The following is a 23,991-nucleotide window of genomic DNA, read 5'->3' as shown; positions in this document are numbered from 1 at the left end:
GTGTGTGTGGGAGAGTGGGATATTGGGTCAGGTCAAATGAGTGTGCACGTTACCATGGTTGCTTGGCTTTGTAGTGTTTTACCTTTGTTGACTGCCTCACCCATCTCTGTCAAAGTCCAGGCAATCTTATGACATACAACAACGTGCACACAAACACACTCTGCCTGCATTACTAGCAAAAGGTTGTTGTTTTATTCTCTCTTTGCTTACGTGACATTTAGTCTGACCCAAAGAAGTTAGTTTTGTAGCCCACTTTGATTGGTTGCTTCAGTGCTGTGGAGATTTGGGGATTTAAAATGCAGTGGATTTTTCCATTCTGAATGCTGGCTGTGTTGGAACATAATAGAGTAAGAGGTTTATGTTTGGGAAGCCGATTTCTCTCACATTAAAAGCTGCACCCACACAGTGTATAACATTCATATTGATAAGGACGTTGAAAGTCCAACACCATCTCGTGGTGTGTATGAGTGTGTGTATTTGCAACAAGTTCATGTGTAGGCAATATTAATGTGCACAGCTTTTTGTTACAGGATGGGGTAATATTTTACTCAGAATTCCTCATAACTCCAGCTTGTCTAACGTACCTCTCTCACACACACACACACACACACACACACACACACACACACACACACACACACACACACACACACACACATACGCACCCCCCCCCGCCCCCCACACACACACACGATCAGCATGTGACCCAGTCAAACCTAGTGAACCTTGAGCTCGAGTTTTCAGGGTTTACAGCCCTTCATTCTCTGCGATAGGGGTTAGAGGTCAGCGAGGGATCTGAGGGATTCAACAAAACAAGGTTGTAAAACCACTGATAGGGGAAGGCGCCCTGAGGATTTATAGATGCTGTATTTCGACTGTTGTGTTCAGGTCACATAATGTGTCTTAGTTGGTTTGTTAGGTAGGTAATCTTCCATGCAAGCAAACAGTTTTGCTCTACATGAACAAGCTTTTGTTAATTAAACAATACCTTCTGACCCTGTTTGCCTATTTTCCTTCCTTCTTGTATTTGCTGTGGTTGATAAACTTGTCTCTCTGCTCCCTCTTCAGGCTCAAAATCTGATTGGATGGTTTTGTCAGAATGACAGCCGAAGACCCTGCTTCCTCCTCCACAATGAGCAACAACGCTGCCCTCTCCAAATCCTCCAAACCTTCTGGTGCCTCTCACCACTCTCTCCACGGACAGATCAGCATCCCTGAGGGTGTTGCAGGTGCTCCCAATGAGGCTGCACTGGTGGCTCTGATGGAGCGCACTGGCTACACTATGGTCCAGGAAAATGGCCAACGTAAATACGGTCCCCCCCCCAGCTGGAATGGCCCATCTCCTCCTCGAGGATGTGAAATCTTTGTCGGCAAGATCCCACGGGACGTTTATGAGGATGAGTTGGTCCCAGTGTTTGAGTCCGTGGGACGCATCTATGAGATGCGCCTGATGATGGACTTTGATGGGAAAAACCGAGGGTACGCATTTGTCATGTACACAGAGAAACACGAGGCCAAGAGGGCTGTGCGGGAGCTCAATAATTATGAGGTGCGGCCTGGACGGCTGCTGGGGGTCTGCTCCTCCGTGGACAACTGCCGTCTTTTCATTGGTGGCATTCCCAAGACCAAGAAGCGTGAGGAGATCCTGGAGGAGGTCTCCAAAGTGACAGAGGGTGTATTAGATGTCATAGTTTATGCCAGTGCTGCAGACAAGATGAAGAACCGTGGCTTTGCCTTTGTAGAGTATGAGTCACATCGCGCAGCCGCCATGGCTCGCAGGAAGTTGATGCCTGGACGTATTCAGCTGTGGGGCCACCAGATTGCAGTGGACTGGGCTGAGCCAGAGATTGATGTAGATGAAGACGTAATGGAGACGGTAAAGATCCTCTACGTCAGGAATCTAATGATGGAGACCAGCGAGGAGACAATTAGACAGGTGGGACTAACTGACTGAAGTTTTAGTCTGCATGCTGTTTGTGTTAAAAACATGTCTGACAGACTCCTAATCACGCCATCACTCGTCCTTTCTCTTTCTGTCGACCAGGTTTTCAGCCAGTGGAACCCTGGATGTGTAGAGCGTGTCAAGAAAATCCGTGACTATGCCTTTGTCCACTTCTCATCCCGGGATGATGCCGTGCTGGCGATGGACCACCTCAACGGCACAGAGGTCGAAGGGTCTTGCATCGAGGTGACGCTCGCCAAGCCAGTTGATAAAGAGCAGTACTCACGCCAGAAGGCCTCCAAGGGGAGCGTTTCTGCCACTCCAGAGGCCCCTCAGCAGAACTACGTTTACCAGTGTGATCCCTACACACTGGCTTACTATGGTTATCCCTACAACACCCTCATTGGACCCAACAGGGACTACTTTGTCAAAGGTTAGAATTTATTTCTTCTGCTTTTTTATGCCTAGGGATCAATTGCAAAAGCCAATGTTTCGTTTACAGCCAACTATTTTGGTAAATGTTGGTTGTAGCAGAATCAAAAGAGCAATGATAAACACACTTGGCCATGCCACCAGATTTTTCAATGTTCATGATGACAGATAACAATGATTTTACTCCACAAAAGTTTGGAAAAATCATAGACATGTTGTTAAAGGAAAAGACAAAACATGCTGATGGACCAATGAATGCTAATCCCATTACCTTTAATGATTGATTGAATATGGTCTTGGGTGTTGGCAGGAAAATCTATTTGACTTTCAACAATCATTGTGTTTTGGTTTTCTCTCCAAAGGATCCCCAATGATACAGAACAATGGTAATCTCTCACATCCTTATTTCTTCTTATTCCTCCAATGAACAATGAGCTTTCTTGCCATGTGACAAACTATACATTTTCTAACACCATCCTTTTCCTGCTGTGCTGTCACCTACCATTTCATGCCGGGTTATTTCCAAGCTCACAACAAAGCGATAAACGTTATGGAATACCTTTTTACAGAGCTACATCTTATCAAGGAGTCAGAACAGATCTCAGGAATGAGGCTAAACTTGACCCAAAGAACTCCCAAAAAAGTCCCGAGCAAACGTTACTGAGAAATTTCCAGTTGGAAATATTTTTTGAGGTCACTATTGCCTAAAAGAGAGTTTTTGAGTCTCCTACACAAGTTCTGATATCTTGGGATGAACTAAACCCGTCGTAAAATCTTGTTGCCCTACAAAAGTAGCCCCTTCTGCCCAAGTCCTAAACCACAACCCCTGTCATCACACTACTTTAATTGTATTTTAAGCAGGTACTGTGCGAGGTCGTGGTCGTGCTGCTGCAGGTAACCGTACCCCTGGACCACGGGGGTCGTACCTCGGGGGTTACTCTGCCGGTCGTGGCATCTACAGCCGCTACCACGAGGGCAAGACCAAGCAGACCGAAAAGCCCTATGAGCTGATGCCCAGTCTGGAGCTTGCTGCCTCCGTCAACCCAGTTGGCATCAAACCTGGCACAAGTCAGTGACATAGACATATCCATCCACATCCTCGCCCATCTCAAAACCTTTTACTAAACCTTCCAACCCCGTTTTTCTCTCCTGGTTTGAGGAACTTTTTGCAAATCAACTATATAGTTGTTGCTGGATGGTCGTGTGCAAAAGGACTTCCTTCTGGTAAAGAACAATGACGCAAAACAATTGTCCTTTCCAACACGACCAGAAAGTTACTGCTATACTTTATATCTCGTTCTTTCTTTTTTCCTCAACATCTGAAATTTGTCTTTCCAGGTGTTTAGACTGAAAACAGTGCTGCGTTGAAGGAACACATTCAGGAGTTTAAGGGCTATCAGAATCTCTAAACACCGGTTTAAAATACAATTTGGAATATTTTTACAACTCCGTTTCCCGGTCACTTAAGCAGGTAATCTACCTACAGTTTATTTGAATGGCCAACACATTGCTTTGCTGAAGGACATCACATTGTTCTGAGGAAAAAAGCTTTTTTGCCAGATTATACTGTTTTGTTGTTAACACCCTGAAAGCAGAAGCTTCTTTGATGTGGTTTTTTCACACAGTGCTGTCATCCGTCTGAACATGGTGGTTGTTACTGTACATGCATCCACAATCACAGTGCACTCAACTCCATCTTTGAATTTTGAAGGATGTCTGTATTGCAGAATTCTAGTAAGAGCTGAAAAATTATGGCAGAAAAAGAAATGGGTATTAACCAAAATACAAACTTCTTATCCCAGTAAAAAGCTCCTCTTAAGGAGTAGCTGCTTCAGATTTCTTACGACAGTTTAAGTCAAAAATGGAGCTGAAATGCAAAATAAAAGACACAAAACTACTGTGTCCACTCTATTCAGAGCACTTAAAAGAATAACACCAGTGTTATGAAGACTCTATGGTAGCTGCTGTCACAACTAAGATGAACGTGACAGCAAAAATGTAAGTGGATTGTTTCCTGGTGAGAAATGTGTTTCTTGACAGTAAGCAGAAGGAAATACAATTGCAGGCAAGAAACCAAACTCACGTGAGGACAAAACAAAAGAAATGTTACAGAAAGTAAGGTTACATGTGTATGTGGGTGGATCATCTAAATTCCACATAAGTTTTTATACTGTACAAGAATGACTGATAGAAACTTCAGAGAAATTCAATATAAAAATGCAGACACTGGCATTATTCTTTAATCTTCCACTTTATTACTAAAGTTATTAAGCCTGATTGTTTTGTCAAAATAATCATTAAACTTAATTACCTATTACTGCTGTTAATGTAATTTATTTGTTGATCAGAGGTGCATTTTGTTAAAGTGGACTTTATTGGCGTTCCTTCTGGAGCGATATGACCTCAATCAGGAGCTCGGTCTCAGTCCCAGTCTGTGTGGAATCATAGGATCACCACCAGATTGAAAATACTTTTCAACAATGACTGATGTTGTGTTTGCTGTGTGTTGGTGTGTGTTGGTGTGTGTGTGTGTGTGTGTGTGTGTGTGTGTGTGTGTGTGTGTGTGTGTGTGTGTGTGTGTGTGTGTGTGTGTGTGTGTGTGTGTTGGAGCCCTGGGGTTAATCCAAAGTCGAACTCCATCATAATCTGAATCACACTCCAACGCCAATTTGTGCAATCTTTTTTTTTTTCCCCCTCTTGCTTAATTTGTATCCTTCAGCCTCTTTTTGCTGTTTTTCTTCATGTTTTCATATTCTTTTCATAGATTACCTTCTGATCTAAGAATTATTGTGTATGTGTTTAAGCATGGGTGCATGTATGTTTTTGTGTGTCCTGTGTAGTGTCAGCATTTAACTCTCTCTTGCTGCTCTGTGTTGTCTGCCGTCGCCCAGTCTGTTATACAAGCTTTCATTTTTGCATCTTTCTACATGTGCAGTGGCTTTGACGGGTCTGGGGGGGCAGTACCCAGTGTTCAGCGCCCCTCCTGCAGCCAAGCTGATGGAGGAAGGGAAGGTGCACACAGTGGAGCATCTTATCAACCCTATGGCCATGCAACATCCCGAACACACCACTGCAAATGCTGCTGCCGCCACAGTCCTACCTGCGGTGTCGACCCCTCCACCCTTCCAGGTGTGTGTTGTGACACAGAAATATTCTTTTAAAATGTCCCTTCTCAAACATTGGTTGTTTGTTTTATGACACTGCAGTGTTGTTTGGTGGCTGTATCATGCAGAACTTATGAAACAGATGTTACTTGGAATTTCAATGAAGGAGATATCATTAGTAGTGAACAACAATTTATTGAAGAAATGACAATTAGGCTCCATCGTTGAGAGACCGCTTCTTAAAGAGATGCCCCAAATGGATGTAGGAGATAGGACAGGGCCTGCTGTGCCTGGCCGCTGCAGGTGTTGGAGCAGAATATGCAGATTTAAAATTGTTATTTGTGTAGCGCCAAATTACATCAAAAGATATCTCAGGGCACTGAAGACAGTAATCTAACAATTTAACAATTCCCACTTGAAAGACAGCCGGAAAGAAAAACGTCCTTTTAACAGGAAGAAACCTCAGACAGAAAAAGGCTCACAGGTGGGCGGCCATCTACCGCGACCGGTTGGGGTGAGAGGAGAGCAAAGATGACTAATAGAAACCCGAGTTGTAGCTACAGGGAAAACCAGACGGATCAGGTGGTGATGGGTAGGAGGAGGATGGGCGTGTGTCGAGAGGTCTGAAAGACAGATTGACAGAATTACAATGGTCTCTAAATAACAGGGACGAGAAACTGGTTGGCTCAAAACCGCAGGCAGAGAGATCATTGGGCAAGTATGGTGACGACAAAATTATGAATGAATTACTTGACTGTGGAAAAGCGGAAGTGACGAAGAAAATAGAGCAGCAGGAAAAGCACTCCCACAGAGGAATGAAGATGAAATGTGAGAGAACAGATCTTTATTGAATTTAGGCATAAACTTCATTTCCTCTGGAGCACTGCACATTTGAATCATAGTCTGAACAAGTTTAAAATAAAGATCAAAATCATAGCAGTCAGTCAAATTTCCTCAAATGCTCACATTTATAGTTTTCAAACTCGCATATTTTGACTAAGTTTTTAGTTTACTATTTTTACTAAGTGCAATCATTGAGGACATGCTCTAATAATCTCCTCCTTTTTACCCAGGGCCGTCCAATCACTCCTGTCTATGCCATGGCCCACAACGTACAGCGCATCCCAACCGCCGGTGGCCTGTATGGAGCCGGGTACGTCCCCATCACAAACTACGCTGCCAACACAGCAGCTCTGGCCGCTCTGCAGAAAAACGCAGCTGTGGCAGCTGCGACATACGGAGGTTATGGCTATGCGGTGCCGCAGGCCTTCCCTGCCGCTGCCTTCCAGCTGCCCATCCACGACATCTACCAGACGTACTGAGTCAGAGGCTCAGACCACACGACACAACGACAAAGTTACCCTGCCGGTGACTGAACGACATCTCGCAGTGTCTGTCCCATCATGCACCCTTGAAACACCCTTGAACTCGAGCTCTAAAGGAATTCATCGCAAATATTAAGAGCAAAATCTGTCCAGTCTGTCCTGGACCCAAGATGACCTTATGACGTTTATATAACCTTGTTTTCTTCTGAATATTTTCACAAACACAGAAGACAGTCCCTCACCCCGCAATATTAACCATAAGTCACAATAACACGACTCAGTCCCTCTCTCCCTTTCTCTATGACCCCTACCACCTTGTTGCTAAGGCAACGGGACCACTGAAGGTACGTTCAAGTATTTATGAAGAGAAGATGCATATTTAAAGTTTTATTCTTTGTAGGTTTCTCTTTTATTTTGCAGTGGTATTTGTTCCCTGAAACAGGAAAGTCAGACCTTGTGTAAAAACATACGAGAAAAAAAAGTTGATTGAAAGGAAGTAAAAGTACAACAGGAACTACTGATGAATGAGGATACCACTGAAGACGGCTGTCTTTTGATATACTAATGTTTTTGTTTTGTTTTTTTCATCAGTAGATAGTGTTCTAGCCAACATGCTGTAGGTGATGCTGTCCGTCCATGCTGGTTGAATGTGTTTGCTTTGAACATGCCTTTTTGGTACTTTTTGGTTTATTTCGTTTTATTGTGTTTTGGTCGATTTAAATGAAGGTTCTAGGTGTTCTAGGTGCATTTATTTGCCGGCGATTACCTTGCTTGTTTCTTCGTCTCCCCTTTAACCTTTTGAAACAAACTGTATTTACTGGTTTGTTTGAAGCTGACTAATGTTGTTGTGACAGAATCTTGGGGGGACAAATAACTGAGAAAGAAAACTGGAAAGTTTTGAAAATGACGGTCATCAAGCATTGACAGACATCATGTACATTGAAATGCTCCCCAACCTGAGAAACTGTGCTGACAGGGGACTAAGACTGAATAGATTTTTTTTTCTCATTTATGTATGCTTTTATTATTGTTGTTTTTTAATTGTTTATCTCTCGTAAGGTGAACAAACATGGACAGAAATGAGAGACATTTTTCAAGATGGACTGGAGCACCCTCTCACTTGAACAGCTCCTACATTTGCCAAGACTCACCAAAAAAAACCTTAAGGCTACACACACTCCAGTCTAATGACTCTGGAAAAGACTCTGTGCCTGACTACAGTGCCTTACATCTGCAATACTTTACGTGCCACTCACTGCTTTTACCTGTGCTTTTTATAACAAAGCTAAGCTCGTCTGGTCGGTACAAAGAGAAATAGACTTCCATCAGCGCAAAGTTTTTTCCATTCATAATTTTCCTAATCCAGACTTGTGGTATTGATGTATTGTGGTGAGATGAATAGGTTGCAGCATCTGCAGACAGATGTGAGAGGGCTACCTCCCACCTGTTGTCTCTCCCCTGAATGCTCCTGCAGTAACACTCCGTATGTCTATTTCCTCTTCATTTCCCGTCCTCCAAACTGGGCTCGACCGAGGTGCACTTAAAGATATTTATGAAAGGCAAGAGTTTGCCACTTTCAGATGAAGAGATATTAATATGCAGAGCATGAATTAATGTGTGTACTGAACGAGTTTGACTTTTTTTCAATGTTTGTAGTGTGACATAAAATGCTCAGCTGTAGGTGTAATATTGAACTGGGAATAACTGGAGCAATACCTCACACTGAAATATGCAAGTAGCCATGCAGTGTATGTACTCGCAGCTGCTGATCATGAAGTAACACTCCACAGCAGCCATCCTAATAGAAAAAAATGCCAAATAATTGTATGCAGTTGTTTTGAACACAGTTTTCTATTCACTTTATTTTACGGCATTTTCTTTTTTAATGTTCAATTATCTTCTCAGATTTTTGATAGCACACACCTGAATTTGTTTTTGCGGACAGCCTGGACTTTGAGGTCGTGGATGTGAGGATAGGTTTTTGGTCCAAGAGTATAAATGAGAAGATTAACAATCCATTTTTGTGTAACTAGAATCTCACTCCACCTTCTGCATTTTACTATTTGTCTCTGCTCTGGAACTGGATTTAATGTAGAAAACAGACTGCTGTTAACTGCTTTTATTTGTATCTTGTATGATGACAATAAGTCAGGATATATTTAATATATGCATTACGTGTGTATGAAGTGAGAAGAAAAGGTATAATATATTCTAAACCATATTTCTTTTCTTTATTTACACCTTGTCTAAGGATAAAAGTCAGAGTAACAAAGTAGAAAAAGATGTTGGGTTTTTTTTGCCAAAGTGTCCAGTAGTTTTTAAACATTCAAGGTTGTTGTTCTTTTGTTATGTGTAATATTATGTTTGAACTGGATTTGGTGTTATGAGTGGGAACACAAAGACCTTTAACATTGAGCTACATTTTTATCAGTTTCACCAGCGAAGGTTAAAACTGGCCTGCTGAACCCTCTGGCGCTTTAAGCTGGTGGTGTTGCAACTCTGCATGTCCAATCTTAGCAAAAACTTCTAAAGGTCTAAGAATGATTTCGCAGCCATCTAAATTTCATGTTAAATGGGCAGGACACTGCGTCCTCCTGGTTCCACTCAAAACACCTGCTTTACTTTCTATTACCTGCATTTCACCCCCACTGAAGCCGTAGGATGAAGTCCTTGTGTCAGTGGCGTGGAGCTACATGTGCCTAGTTTAATGTAGGTGTTGCCATTTAAACTCTTCCTAGTGTGTGCCTTAATGCCAAGATGTGCCCTTTGCTTTACTTTGTAGACCTGTGCAGACTGTTTTCTATCTGAAGGGTTTGTTTGAAAAAAAACAAAAAAAAAACTTCTACGTTGTTATATTTATAGTGATAAAGTAGATAAATAAAGCATTTTGGAAAGGATGCAGTGCTGTTGTCAATCATTTTGTCCACATCATTTCTTTGTCCCACACTGAACCATGTGAAGTATCTTTAGTTTTAGATTAAACTGCAAAGAGATAACAGGGTCAGAAGCATCTTGGAAGCTTCAGAGGACTTTGACTCCGACTTCTTCCACCCATACTTGACCTCATACATCAGCTATTATTGAGCAATGTGCTGTGGTGGAGAGAGAAGGAGCACAGAGTTTGGAAAATGTTTCATAAACTTCTCTGTGGCAGGTCAACTTTACTCTGGAAACATGCTGACCACGGCAAAAAGGTCAGGAAGGATTTTAATAACATGATGTGGTGCAATATGTGCAGGAGAAAGTTCACAGGTGATGTTTTTCCTACTGTGCCACCACATTTCAACCAACTGGTCACTTGTTTCCCCAGAGGTGGGCAGAATAATACCCAAAAGTATTATTGCCATCATTACCCATGCTTGTTTTGAGTATCAATGCTGCCATCAACAGCAGTGAATCTATCTCAAGTTAGATCATATTTGTGGCACATGAACATTTTTTGTAGTGCTGTTTCTACTGCTGCTGCCTCCTCCACAGTGATTAACTCCTCACATTAGAGAAATAACCAGTGGTGGAAGAAGTATTCAGGTCCTGTTTTTGAGTAAAAGTATGAATACAGAAAAAAGCCTGCTTAAGTAAAATAACATCATTTTTAGCAGCAAAGTGTAGGTTAGGTATCATTAGCTTTTTAATAGTGAAGCAGCAGTGTGTCAGCAGCCTGTTACTGTTATAGCTGCTGCAGTTGGAGCTAGTTTGAACTTCTTTATATCTAGTTTTATACACAGGAAAAGCATATAAATGTGAGGGGTCGTCAGATGATTTCTGGGAGAGGAAACAAGGTTTTGGTCTTTTTCTCTAACCTTTGATTCTAGCTGAGATGTTGGAACATTTGAAAATGTATTTAAATGAAATCATGTGAGAAGTTCAAAAAGAAAAGCTGTAAATAACTTGAAATGTGACCTGACTACACACTGCTGTTTGTAAAACATTAGAAACCAAAAAGGTTAAAAACCACATTATTTAACAATGTGTTATGTTTTCAAAGTTTGTTGAATTATCCATTGTGTCAAATATTTATCTTAAAAGTAAAGCTGTCATACTGTCAACATTCTGTCTTAATAAATAAATCATCACTAAGCCTGATTGATTATTTTTAAGGCAGGCGAAAGTTAGACTTAAAGCCTGTGTTATAATGTTGCCATCTGGTGGTGAAGGCACTTCATCATAGCAGCCTGCAGCACAGCTGCTGTTCAGACCAGTCAGTGCAGGTTTTTAGTGGCAGCCATGTTAGCTCCACAGTAATCAGGGCAGATTACTGTGAAAACATAAACCAAACTCAGCATTTCTAAGGTTAAATTATGAATTCAACACCTGCCAGAAGAATGTATGGTGTATTGGGTAAAATAGGGTAGCTTATTAATTCATTATTTTTATTTAACATAAAGTACAAATATAATGTAGGCTACAAATTAAATACTAAAAAAAAAAATTTGACTTAAAATAGTCATTTCAGCTGATAAAATAGGAAAAATATACTGCATGGATGAAACAACTTCCCACAATTCCACAAATATTTGTAATATTCATTATATTATAAAAAAAAAATAAAAATAAATAAATAAATACACTGTTAATTGGCCAGGATTTCTTTTTACAGTTTTGTGTCTAAAACCAATAAAAGCCCGCCCAAAAAAAAAAAAGACACAACTATCCTTACAACAAACTGTAAATTGTAGAGATCTGATTTTCACTACAGTTCCCATGATGCCCCGGAAGCCGTCTGTGCGCACGTTGCTGTTGCACGGCTGCTGCCGCCTTTGCAGATCTACAAACACACCGTCTCGGCCCACTTGACGTGCGAAAGGCACAGGAGGACATCCAGATGATTGCCGCAGCTGCAGACACGCGCTGCCGCTCCTGAATGCGGCCTCAGTTTATATTTGGCTTAAAGGAGACGCAACAAAGCGCACAAAATGGTTGCGCTCAAGGCCTGGGCGAATAAGTAGGTTTACTATAGCTTTAAGAACGAGAAACTAGTGGCTGCTTCTTTAAAATTATTTCGGTTTATTGCTGAATAGATAATTAAGAAAAGTTTTCAATTTCAATGTAATAAATGTATGCATTTAAATTGCGACGAAGCCAACAGAAAATGCAGCACTGTTGGATAAAGGCCGCTTGGACTCAAAACGTCTTTAAAGCAGATGTGGTCAGTTTTTCCTCAATTTGCGAGTAAACCTGCTTGACTTAAAGCGGAATCTAAAGTGGGCTGAAGTGTCCTCACGGTGATGGAACCGGCCGGCGACCGTGCCGGGGATGTAAATAAAGCAAAAGAGCCGACGGGGGACAAGGCCGCAGAGCAAACCCCGGCCACCAGTACGGCCGGGACACCGCGGAGGGCGCTCAGAGAGCGGGGAGCGGGCCGCCCTAGGTCCGGTGTCGCCGCCTCAGCAACGGATGTTAACGGAGCTGCGTCGAGCCCGCAGACCTCGGGACGGGTGTTAAGAGACAGGTCAACCAGGGCAGTACCGGCCTGGTTGAAGGACACCAAAAGCGACGACGACGAGGAGGACGAACCGAGCCCGGACAACGGAGCGAGCAAGCGGAGGAAAGTTTCCAACTCCAGGCGGAAGAAAAATTCAGATTCTGCTGGTTCGGCTGAGGCTGGAGGGGGGGTCGCAGGAGACTGCCTTCAAGGCACAGAGTAAGTTTTTAATTGATCAGTTGTTGCTTACAGAACACCACATTTCTTTATAATGAGCGTACGAGGACTTTCATCGCGTGTCGGTGGGACCAGTTCCTGTCAAAAGCACGCCTTCAGCGTGGCTCGTCCCCTTTCTGCTCTCTGCCTGGGAAGGGTGGAGTAAAACTCACCTGTCTCTCCAAAATAATCACAATTGTTTTCAATACTGCAACTTTTAAAACTATTATCCTATTAGAGATATGATCAATGATGCTGTGTCCCTGTGCAGACAGAGAAAATGTAAGATCTGTTTTTTTTCTTCCCATCTTTCTGCAGCAAAGAAGACCCAAAGAAACCTGCCACAGATGCTCAAGGTAATTCATTAAATTACACATGAAAACCTTTTGATGTGGTTCTATCTGAATTTACATTTAAGTTGAACGTCATGCTGTACCTGTGTGAATATGTGTGCAGTTCAAACAGAGCTGCTGTGTGTCCTAGTGTCATGCCTGTATCACTCACACAGTCTCATTGAATGCTTCTACTCCCGGTTTCCAGCTCTCCCCTCCAGACGCCCCCCAGCACAGACCCGTGCCAAGCCCCCGTCTGGCAGGGCCGTCCGCGGCTCTGCCAAGCCCGTGTGTAAGACCGAACCTGGAATGGAGAATCCAGCTGGTGAGCAACTTGTTGACAGCGAGCTGCTGTGGTTCAGCATGTCGGCCTATAGCTCAACAATCAAATCATGCCAGCACAGAAGCACTGAAACGTCACGCTGCCGACTGTTGCTTAAGTTGTTTTTTTTTTTTTTAAATTCTGCAGAAAAATGTCCGTGACTTCTGGCTACATTCATGTGCACTTGTGGATTGATTGTGAGAAGAAGAAAAAAAACACACTGGGTGCAATCCTACCTTTTGTCTTTTCCACTTCCAGTACTTCACCTGCTCAGAGAGCAATAGACTTTAATAAAATGATTGTTTGATTTATGTATTCCTGCTTTTAGTAAGTTTGTATGAAGGCGTTAGATGCTAAAAGTGATTTTGTCACATTTCTATGACTTATGATGTCCATGTTTCTCTGTCACACCGCAGTGGAAGGAGAGGTAAACGATAAGCAGAAGTATGAAATGTAAGTACAGTTTTGGCCCTTTGGGGGAAAGTGACATAACATGTGGTTAAGGTATACAGGGTTAATAGGTCAATTTAAGAAAGTGACATTTTTTTACTCAGTTTTATCCAATGAGATTTAACTTCTGTCTTGTAATACCACTTTGTATGTTAAGAGGCGATAGTGAGTCACTGTAGGGTCCAGTCTGCCCTCAGTCCTGCTCTCAGGATTTCGCCAGTTCACCTTTAGTTTTTCTGGACGGTTTGTGTCCTCATTAAATCTGGTTTGAATCGTCCAGACAAGTTCAGTACACGTGGTTTCTTCCCCACAAAAATTGCCTTCGGTAGTTGGTTGTCTGGTAGATCGCCAGATGACGAGCTGCCTGGAGAACATTAGCATCAGCAACTGTTTACTGACCATTCAAAAAGAGATATCGAGTTCAACACCGGACTTCCTTCCTTCACTCTCAGAGCCGCCTGCAGCGGTGGAAAGCAACACCAATGCTACCTCTTGTTTTGCTTCTTTTACTTCTATCACTTTGCAAATGTGTTTTCCTGCTGAGAGCGGATGTTGGTGGGGATAATGGTCACTTGGGCAGACCTAACAGTGACTCACGATCACCTCTTGAGGTGCGGGGTAGTGTTTTGGGACAGGATGGCATGGGGCTAGCTGGTTGGCATGCTAACGTCAGTCAACTAATGTGCAACACAATTCATGTACATATTTGTTGTAACACCAAAACTGCTATTTCTTCACATTGTGAATTTTAAATATGTGATTATATAGGATTTTGCAAACAGTCTGTCTTTCACCGTCTTTGACATTCACAGTCAAAAAAATTGCTCTACGAGCTGTAACAGAAATCAGATGTACAGTGGGGCAAAAAAGTATTTAGTCAGCCACCAATTGTGCAAGTTCTCCCACTTAAAAAGATGAGAGACGCCTGTAATTTTCATCATAGGTACACCTAAACTATGAGAGACAAAATGAGAAAAAAAATTCCTGAAAATCACTGTCTGATTTTTAAAGAATATATTTGCAAATTATGGTGGAAAATAAGTATTTGGTCAATAACAAAAGTTCATCTCAATACTTTGTTATATACCCTTTGTTGGCAATGACAGAGGTCAAACGTTTTCTGTAAGTCTTCACAAGCTTTTCACACACTGTTGCTGGTATTTTGGCCCATTCCTCCATGCAGATCTCCTCTAGAGCAGTGATGTTTTGGGGCTGTCGCTGGGCAACACGGACTTTCAACTCCCTCCACAGATTTTCTATGGGGTTGAGATCTGGAGACTGGCTAGGCCACTCCAAGACCTTGAAATGCTTCTTACGAAGCCACTCCTTCGTTGCCCGGGCGGTGTGTTTGGGATCATTGTCATGCTGAAAGACCCAGCCACGTTTCATCTTCAATGCCCTTGCTGATGGAAGGAGGTTTTCACTCAAAATCTCACGATACATGGCCCCATTCATTCTTTCCTTTACACGGATCAGTCGTCCTGGTCCCCTTGCAGAAAAACAGCCCCAAAGCATGATGTTTCCACCCCCATGCTTCACAGTAGGTATGGTGTTCTTTGGATGCAACTCGGCATTCTTTCTCCTCCAAACACGACGAGTTGAGTTTTTACCAAAAAGTTCTATTTTGGTTTCATCTGACCATATGACATTCTCCCAATCCTCTTCTGGATCATCCAAATGCTCTCTAGCAAACTTCAGACGGGCCTGGACATGTACTGGCTGAAGCAGGGGGACACGTCTGGCACTGCAGGATTTGAGTCCCTGGCGGCGTAGTGTGTTACTGATGGTAGCCTTTGTTACTTTGGTCCCAGCTCTCTGCAGGTCATTCACTAGGTCCCCCCGTGTGGTTCTGGGATTTTTGTTCACCGTTCTTGTGATCATTTTGGCCCCACGGGGCGAGATCTTGCGTGGAGCCCCAGATCGAGGGAGATTATCAGTGGTCTTGTATGTCTTCCATTTTCTAATAATTGCTCCCACAGTTGATTTCTTCACACCAAGCTGCTTACCTATTGCAGATTCAGTCTTCCCAGCCTGGTGCAGGTCTACAATTTTGTTTCTGGTGTCCTTTGACAGCTCTTTGGTCTTGGCCATAGTGGAGTTTGGAGTGTGACTGTTTGAGGTTGTGGACAGGTGTCTTTTATACTGATAACAAGTTCAAACAGGTGCCATGAATACAGGTAACGAGTGGAGGACAGAGGAGCCTCTTAAAGAAGAAGTTACAGGTCTGCGAGAGCCAGAAATCTTGCTTGTTTGTAGGTGACCAAATACTTATTTTACCGAGGAATTTACCAATTAATTCATTAAAAATCCTACAATGTGATTTCCTGGATTCTTTCCCCCCATTCTGTCTCTCATAGTTGAAGTGTACCTATGATGAAAATTACAGGCGTCTCTCATCTTTTTAAGTGGGAGAACTTGCACAATTGGTGGCTGACTAAATACTTTTTTGCCCCACTGTATGTTTACCCGGTCGGATGCCGTGGTTAACCTTTGTTTTGAAATATATTTAAAAAAAAGAAATCACATATTGATCAGCCTTGACAAGAAAGAGGCGGCATTTCATATCATGTATTATCACCACAGATCTTCTTTACCGTCTTACTTGTATATTGCAAAAGTGTGTAACTGAGTGAGAGCTTGGCTTTGTGTTGTGATGACCGCCGGGTTTCACGCTTGTACTGTCGCAGTGAAAAGAAAGAGGAGGAGAGCGAGGATGCTGCTGAAGCGGTCATGGATGATGAAGATCCTCCATTTCAGGATGACCCAAGTGACCTGAACTACCAGCCGCAGACTCAGAGGTACGCTTATCTCAAACGCATCACTTGACCCCGGTGCAGACAGTGTGGAACGCAGTTTGAAGTGATTTTGTCGTTTTGCTTTCAGCGGTGTGGAGGAGGAAGAGGTTCTCAGCAGTGAGGAAGATGTTCCCTTTACGGACGACTTAAATGACCAGAGCTACGACCCGAAGGCTGAAAGGTTTGTGTGTGTGCGGGAGGAGTTGGGTTTGCACTTCTGTTTGCTTTTCTTCAGTTTTTCCACTACGTTTAGACATACAATACACATATATATGTAAATCATATGTTTGTACATATTGATTTGTGATTAGGTATTTCTTTTTGTTTTCTTAGGGATGTTCCTAAACCGAAGCGCAGAGCGCCTCCTCGACAGAAGGAGAAGAGAGAAAAAGAGAAAGCACCAAAGAAAGAGAAAGAGGTTGCTGAGATCAAAGTAGAAGGTTCAGACAACGTGGACAGCGTGCAAGAGGAAGTGAAGATGGAAGAGGAAATAGTGGAGGATCCAGACGGACCCAGGAAGTAAGTGTGCTTCAAGAAAGGAAACGTTACCAACCGGAGTCATTCATATTCTGTCTGTCTGAAATGACAACCAACAGTTCTTCCTCTCTGCTTTATTGTAGCTTCGGTTTAAATTTAATGTCATAGAATATGGCTTTGATTTTCTGACACAACACTATTATGTAAATGTCATTTGTTTTTACTGTGTTAGGAGAGGCCGGCGGAAAAAAGACGACAAAACCCCACGGCTACCAAAGAGAAGGTGAACAGCGGATGTTGGTGTGGGGGGTGTTATGATCTGGATTTAATAATATATATTTACAGATCACCGTGTCTGAATTTTATCCAGAAATCGGGTATTTGAGGGGCGGTCAAAAACTTTAAAGACTGTTCCTGTTGAGATCAGCAACATGCCGTCCATCGCTACGCGTGCGAAGCTATAAGCTCAGAGTGCGATTTCCAAGTTTAATTGCTTGGTGGTGTTGTTTTCAATGCTTGTTGTCATGTTGGAGAACCAGTGTCATCGCGCTGAATGTTTTCCTTCAGACATCTCCGAACATCACAGTTGACAGTCTGACCCCGAGCGATGAATTCACGCCTGCACAACCCCGTGAATGTCAAAGAAAATCGACCTGGTTGCACTTCCGCCCCAATGCGCCTTATTTGGTCTTGAACAATGATGTTCTGCCTCAGTTGAAATATTTCAAGGATCTCTGTTGTTGATTTTGTTCATTCTCCTTTTCACCGGATGGTGAAATCGCAAATGTGCACATAACGGTGGTCACAAAAACGTGTCACGGGTGCTGATTTTGATAAAACAACATCACTCGGAATACTTACGAAGGCCAGAATTTTCTTCGTGCTTCATGCACATCACGATGCTGCACAACAGGAACAGTCGTAACGTTTTGTTCGTCCCTCGTATGATTGTGTTTAACAACGGACACAATGATAAATTAATTTGTGCCTGTAGGACATCAGTGAAGAGGCAGAGATCCAATGTAATAAGCTGGCTTCACTGTTGTGGTGTGCTTCACTCACACAGGAAGAAGCCCCCAGTGCAATATGTGCGCTGTGAGATGGAGGGATGTGGGACGGTGCTGGCTCATCCTCGCTACCTACAGGTTCGTCCCGGTTGTTATTTGTCACTGGAAGCTATTCACTCCCAGCACTGTATAGTTGGTGGGAATCTACTGCATTTAAGCATTATAACAGAGCTGCGCCTGGAGATTATTGATTTGTCATTTAAGTTTTTATTTTAATATAAATCAGAAAAAGCTGAGAAAATCCTTTTTAAAATTCCCTGATTTATAAGTATTTCTTGATAAGCTTCGGTTAAATTAACTTTAACCAAAACCTGTTTTCCACCGACGAATTCTGAATGAAATGTTTAGTACATCAGCAACAAGTGGGGTGTGCACAACATGTTATAACATGTTGACACTTCCAGTGAACTTTGTTGTTGTTTTATTGAGAATTTGACGACACTTGCTAATGCCACTGTTGATTCCTTGTAAGTGTTTTTAACACCTTTCCCACCGTCACTCAAGGTAAACTTTCATTAACTGCCAGTTTTCAGTCCTTTAGCTGCTCCGTCCAGCTGCCTCTGATAATCTATCCTTTGTTTTCACTCCAGCACCATATAAAGTACCAGCACTTACTCAAGAAGAAGTACGTTTGTCCTCACCCTTCTTGTGGAAGGCTTTTCCGCCTACAGAAGCAGCTGCTGCGTCATGCGAAGCACCACACAGGTACACACACAGCACAAACATGCTTTATGTTTGTCAGATCATTTCTAGCTGGACTTATTAATGAAAGTAAGCAGAAAACACATCTATATTTGAATGTTTTGTAATCCTAGACCAGAGGGACTACATATGTGAGTTCTGTGCTCGTGCCTTCAAGAGCTCCCACAACCTGGCTGTGCACCGCATGATCCACACCGGAGAGAAGCCCCTACAGTGAGTAGCGCTTTAGTTTTGCTCACATGCTTTCTCAATTTAACTTGTTCCGTTTTCTGAGATTGCTAATGTATTTTTTTTGTCACTAGGTGTGAGATCTGCGGCTTCACATGTCGACAGAAGGCATCTCTCAACTGGCACATGAAGAAGCATGATGCTGATGCCACCTATCAGTTCTCCTGCTCCATTTGTGGCAAGAAGTTTGAGAAGAAGGACTGTGTAGTGGCCCACAAGGCCAAGAGTCACCCGGAGGTCCTGATCGCCGAGGCGCTGGCAGCCAATGCTGGCGCCCTCATCACAACCCCGGCCTCCCTGCTAGAGATGCCGGTAAACCCCGTGCAAGCAGAGGTCACCAGCCTGGATGTGAGCCAAATTGGGCAGGATGGCCAGGTGGACCAGTTGAGCCAGGACGGGCAAGTTGGGCAGCATGTGGCTCAGGTGTCCCAGATGGGTCATGTGACCCAGCAAGTAAGTCACCAGGTGGTTTTACTGGGACAAGACCAGAGCCTCCATACCATGCAGGTGCCAGTGACTATTGCCCTGTCCCCTATCGACCCCCCTTCGCCAGCTGACAACCAGCAGCAGACTCACCTCCAGCTGCAGATGCCCGTCCAGTTTGTGCAGACTTCTCAGCAGCCGCAGCAGCCCCAAATCCAACAGCTGACCCTCCACTCCAGCTCAGTGGTGACCCAGCATCAGCCCCAGCTCCAGCCTCTTCAGTCCTATTCCTCCCAGCAGCAGCAGCAGCAGCAGCAGAGCCAGGGGCAGACACAAATCCTCCAGATGACTTTCCAGCCCGTCAGCCATTCGCAGACCCACATTCATCAGATCCCCATTCTAGCAACCTCCCAGCAGCTCCAGACCCTGCAGACAGCCGCCCCGAGCCCTCCTCTCCTGTCCACCTCGCAGCCCCACCATCCAGCCTCCACCAACGGGGACAGCTTTATGCTGGACAATACAGTGCTCTCCTCTTCCTCTCCGTCAGCCAGCTCCCTTCAGCAGACAGAAATCATGGGCGAGGACAGTGTGGTCTGGGAGCATACAGGACAGGGGGATGTCCTGGCTGATGCCGCTGAGAGACATGTGCAGCAGGCCCTCATGTAAAACAAGGATGCTGCTCACAAAACAGAAGATAGAGGCAATTTATGTCATCAGCGACCTGATATACTGTATTGCCATGTGTGAGGTAAATGTAGGATCACCTTTATGTTATGTACTGTTCACTCATATTTGGTAGCTCTCTAGAATATCTGTATCAGGGAAAGACATGTATGTATTTGTGTGTATGTTGTTGCCTTTGTACATAACAGTCCTGTAACTAGCCGATCATGAGTGTGTATATTGTTGAGGTCATGTTGCAAAGCTGTTGCTGTTATGCAATAATATAGCATACCTCTCGGTAATATACAGCACATCAAATGCCTGACGTGTGGCATCAACAGAGTTCTTACTGAAATAAATCACTTTAATTTATATGATGCATTAAACACGAAATACACAATAGAAAGTTATAAACTTCTTTAATATTGAGGTGAGTAAATTTTGCTCAAAACACTGAGCAGTTATTCATTTCTGGTCCAGTTGTACTGTGAAACCTTCAGTTGACAAATTGGGGGAAAAAAACAACAGACAATTACAAAGACTCACAAAGAAAGAAGGACTAAAAAGAGATATTTCACAGGCCTGTATAAATTCACAGAATGTGCATATTTCAGAGTTTGGCAGTGTCATTAAACCTGTTTCAATTATGTTTGTGCAGCTGTTTGTAGACATTGAGAGAATAATAACCTGTATAGTTTCACTCTCACAAGTCCTTAGTCATCTTCTGTGAATCGGGAGGTGACCCTGGACATCACAAATCACACGTGAACCCGTAAAGTAACAGCAAGCACAGTCACTGATTTGTCAATAACCTTTGAAGTGTAATGTACTTTGATAAGCAAAGCTATGTAGAAAACCTTTTAATGTGTCAGCACCTCTCTGATCTCTCACTTAGGATGTGTGCTAGAGCAAACACAAAAAAAACCTGTCCATTTATAAGATGTAAATAAATGTCTTAACATTTATCTAAAGTATTTTGTAATTGTTTGAGAATATTTTTTGGGGGGGGGAGCCAAACCTTTAAGCATCACGTTTTTTTTCTCTTTCTCACATATTGACACATCCTCGAGCAAAGAGATAGAATTTGAACCAAAATGTCCTGCAATTATGATGTAATTGTAGGTGTGAGTCATTAGTTTATTTTACAATCTAAAGTGCACAAACTCTACATACAAGCTCAGCGTAAAACATGCATCAGGACATATTGATCCGCTCTCTGTCCCGCTGCATATTATACTGCTTCAAAGCTCTTTTGGGGGGAACCAAAGTGTTGCTCAGTCCAACCTTCCTCTTCTTCCCCTGCTGCCCTTCTGACTGTTCCTCTCTTGTCTCCTGCTGGATGTTCTGGGACCTTCCACCGCGGACGACGTCCACAGCTTGAGCTGCCTCCCCGGTTTCTGGACTCGCAGCTGGATGACAGTCTGGATGAACAGCTGGAGTCTGGAGGTCGCTGTCATGAGCAAACTTGCATTTGATCCCGAACCTGCACCTCCCGTCTCTCCTGTATGACACGCACATCCTTTTACCCCCAATCTGGGAGGGTTTGGCCTGCATTGTGAGGGGGACGTGTTTCTGCAGGGCACTGAGCTTCTGGTCTGCCTGAGCCTTGAAGGGGTTTGCAAATACACTGCTGTCAGAGCAGGCATTAAGAGGAGGAGAGGGGAGTTTATTTGGGGTGAAGGGACCCAGGGAGGGAGAGGGCAGGGTGACCTGGCAGCCCGCAGAGGATGCTGCTGGAGATGAAAAGGGCTCTGGATCCTCCTCTAGCTCTGACTCGCTGGAGGTTGAACCAGACTCCAGCAAAAAATTGCGGGTTTTTTGGGCGGCTGCTGCCCCATCAGCTACCCCTTCAACAGAGCTTTAAGACAAGACGAAAAGAGTTACAGGAGAAAGATACGTTCATATTAAATGTACGGTAGAGACATTTAGAACCAGAGTCAGCTTTATTGGCCAGGTACGTTTACACATACAAGGACATTTTTTTACTATTACTTGCTCTCAATGTGCACACACGGAAACAGACGTAAATATGGAGCTTAACAACGTTGTAATTGTGCACAGAGCACAATATGCTCTCATATTATGACATACCATTATACGGTATAGTAATTACCTATTGTACACGGCCATTTGACAAAACTGTGGTTGTCGATGGATGTATTTTAAAGCGTCTACTCACCCAACTCCACCGTTGTTTACATCCTCTGCCTCTCCATCGCTGTCAGACTCGGAGGACACTCCGTAGCCCACCAGAGAGTTCATGCCTTCAATATCGACTGAAGCTAAGCTGGTTAGCCACCGAGCGCAGCCTCAGATTTAAAGTGCACTATTTGTGTTCCTAGATAACAGTCCCCAATAGAGTAAAAAAAAAAAAAAAAAAGATAAGCTCACGAAAATAATCCCGTGGAAAAATATTCAACCGTTTCCTCTTTAAACTTGCTTTAACGTCAGCTGCTATCATTAGCCGTCGCGCTGCGTCTACATCCTCAGAGCCTGCACTGACACCTGCAGGACAGGCGTGGTACTGCACCCTTAAATCATTACTGACCTTAGAATTTAACATATTGGCATTAAAAGTTGGTCATTAAAGGCTGTTGATTTTGTTACGGAATACGTTTTAAGTTTGTATAGGTTAGAAATGTCTTTTCATATTCTTTATTATATATTCTGAACCGTGTTTTTGTAGTGGGTTAAGCCCCAAATTTGTGTTCACAAATATGCCTCAAATTACTTTAATCCATACATTTGTCATTCTTTTCAAGGCCTATCTTTAAATAGCAAATATTTTGCAATATGAATTAACTCTGCAAAGCCTGACACATGAAATACTGTTAAAATGTTTAGTGAAGTTTTTGTCAGAAAAATCATATACTGTGGAAGTTTAAATTGCAGATGATTTTTTTGTTTATATGATGTTAGACTTTTATGGCAATTTATTTATCTCAGTATCTTTAATAAAGTCATTTGCCTTTGTTCAGTGAAGCATCCAGTTTAATGTGTTATATATTTACATTTCCAACATTGTGGTTTTACATACTGTAGCAGTCCTTTAAAGTGTTGACATGTTCTTGTCCCTTGACATGACATGAAAGTTCTTACTGCAGTACAGAAACGTGTCTTGCCACTAAAAATGTTCAAGCAATCAATTGTCATGCAAAGTCTTTTAATTACAAAGTTTTTTTGTCTGAATGAATTACAGCATTGTTAATGCTATTCGTAACACATTTCCTTCCTGCTATTATGTCTGTAATGGAGAGAGGTCTTAATATTCAGTTATTTATGCATTTACCTCTAATTAAATTCCATTGTAGAAATATTTGCAGGTATGTCTTTCCATTAACACTGACAGGCATTTTAATGAGGAGAATATCGGTAAAATCACCATAAGAGCCCTTTATTTGTACGTTGTACTTGCAGCAAAATAGGGCAACATTTTCATAGAACTGCCTCTGTCAATGTTATATTATTATATTAGTGGATTTAAGACCCAACCTAGCCCTGTCGCACGGCCGATTTTATAAGCCGATATTGGCCTTTCACAGATATATCGGTATCCGTATATATTGGCTGATATGCCACGATATAAAACTCTTTTTTTGTTACAAAACATAATGAAAAAGATAATTCGGGTAAATTAGAAATTGTTCAATTTGTGTGTATTTTTCCTTTTTTATTATTATTTAAATCTTTATAATAATTATTTACTCCAGAGGGGTGTTCGTTGTTTCAGTGAGAAAAAACTGTGAAGTATCCAGGCACCATTACACATGTTGGTCAAAAGTATCAAAAGTATCCGAGAATCATTTGAGTGATCATTGCAAAAACGTGTTTTCATATATACTGTAAGTGCAGTATATTTATAAGGAACAGCAGCTGATAGTAATATCTATTATTTATTTTCGACACTATACATCTGTATTGGCGTTGGTTCCTGATATCCAGTATCACTCCGGCTCCAGTTGGATCACTATGACTGATGCATGCGCTACCAGTGTAAGGATTTCAGCGCTGTAGTTGGGAAGTCGGTTCCTGTTTGATCGGGGACTTGTGGTGGTGCTGTGATACTTTCTTCTTTTTTTTTTTTTACCATA

General features: G+C 42.7%; 3 protein-coding genes across 8 annotated transcripts in view; 2 read left to right on the top strand and 1 right to left on the bottom strand.

The window, feature by feature from the left end:
* rbm47 (RNA binding motif protein 47) overlaps positions 1–9,694 on the top strand; it is a 32,411-nt gene extending 22,717 nt beyond the window's left edge. For 4 of the 6 annotated variants that reach the window (XM_069167620.1, XM_069167616.1, XM_069167619.1 and 1 more), the window contains exons 3-8: positions 1,069–1,936; positions 2,045–2,375; positions 2,737–2,760; positions 3,233–3,442; positions 5,310–5,503; positions 6,552–9,694. In XM_069167620.1, the coding sequence (XP_069023721.1) occupies positions 1,100–1,936; positions 2,045–2,375; positions 2,737–2,760; positions 3,233–3,442; positions 5,310–5,503; positions 6,552–6,800 (1,845 nt within the window). In that variant the 5' untranslated portion in view covers positions 1,069–1,099 and the 3' untranslated portion in view covers positions 6,801–9,694. The remainder of the gene's footprint in view (positions 1–1,068; positions 1,937–2,044; positions 2,376–2,736; positions 2,761–3,232; positions 3,443–5,309; positions 5,504–6,551) is intronic. The other 2 variants (XM_069167621.1, XM_069167622.1) reach the window with 2 other exon arrangements.
* Positions 9,695–11,578: 1,884 nt separating this feature from the next.
* On the top strand, positions 11,579–20,865 carry zfp91 (ZFP91 zinc finger protein, atypical E3 ubiquitin ligase). Its single transcript, XM_069167091.1, has 12 exons — positions 11,579–12,444; positions 12,760–12,797; positions 12,982–13,098; positions 13,512–13,548; positions 16,233–16,343; positions 16,429–16,521; positions 16,674–16,859; positions 17,050–17,100; positions 17,884–17,962; positions 18,475–18,589; positions 18,700–18,799; positions 18,889–20,865. The coding sequence occupies exons 1-12, from the start codon at positions 12,029–12,031 to the stop codon at positions 19,901–19,903; spliced, it is 2,358 nt and encodes a 785-aa protein (XP_069023192.1). The 5' UTR covers positions 11,579–12,028; the 3' UTR covers positions 19,904–20,865.
* Positions 20,303–22,383, bottom strand: LOC138208885 (uncharacterized). The gene is made up of 2 exons (XM_069167092.1): positions 22,080–22,383; positions 20,303–21,758 (listed from the first exon to the last, which is right to left on the bottom strand). Exons 1-2 carry the CDS (start codon positions 22,160–22,162, stop codon positions 21,095–21,097), a joined length of 747 nt encoding a protein of 248 aa, XP_069023193.1. The 5' UTR covers positions 22,163–22,383; the 3' UTR covers positions 20,303–21,094.
* Between the last annotated feature and the right edge of the window lie 1,608 nt (positions 22,384–23,991).

The sequence above is a fragment of the Embiotoca jacksoni genome, unplaced genomic scaffold (genome assembly GCF_022577435.1).
Source record: "Embiotoca jacksoni isolate LCO1_2020_lvr unplaced genomic scaffold, fEmbJac1.0.p SCAF_4, whole genome shotgun sequence".
NCBI lineage: Eukaryota > Metazoa > Chordata > Actinopteri > Embiotocidae > Embiotoca > Embiotoca jacksoni.
Note: the sequence above shows the minus strand (reverse complement) of the source record. Positions and strands in the feature narration are given on the sequence as shown.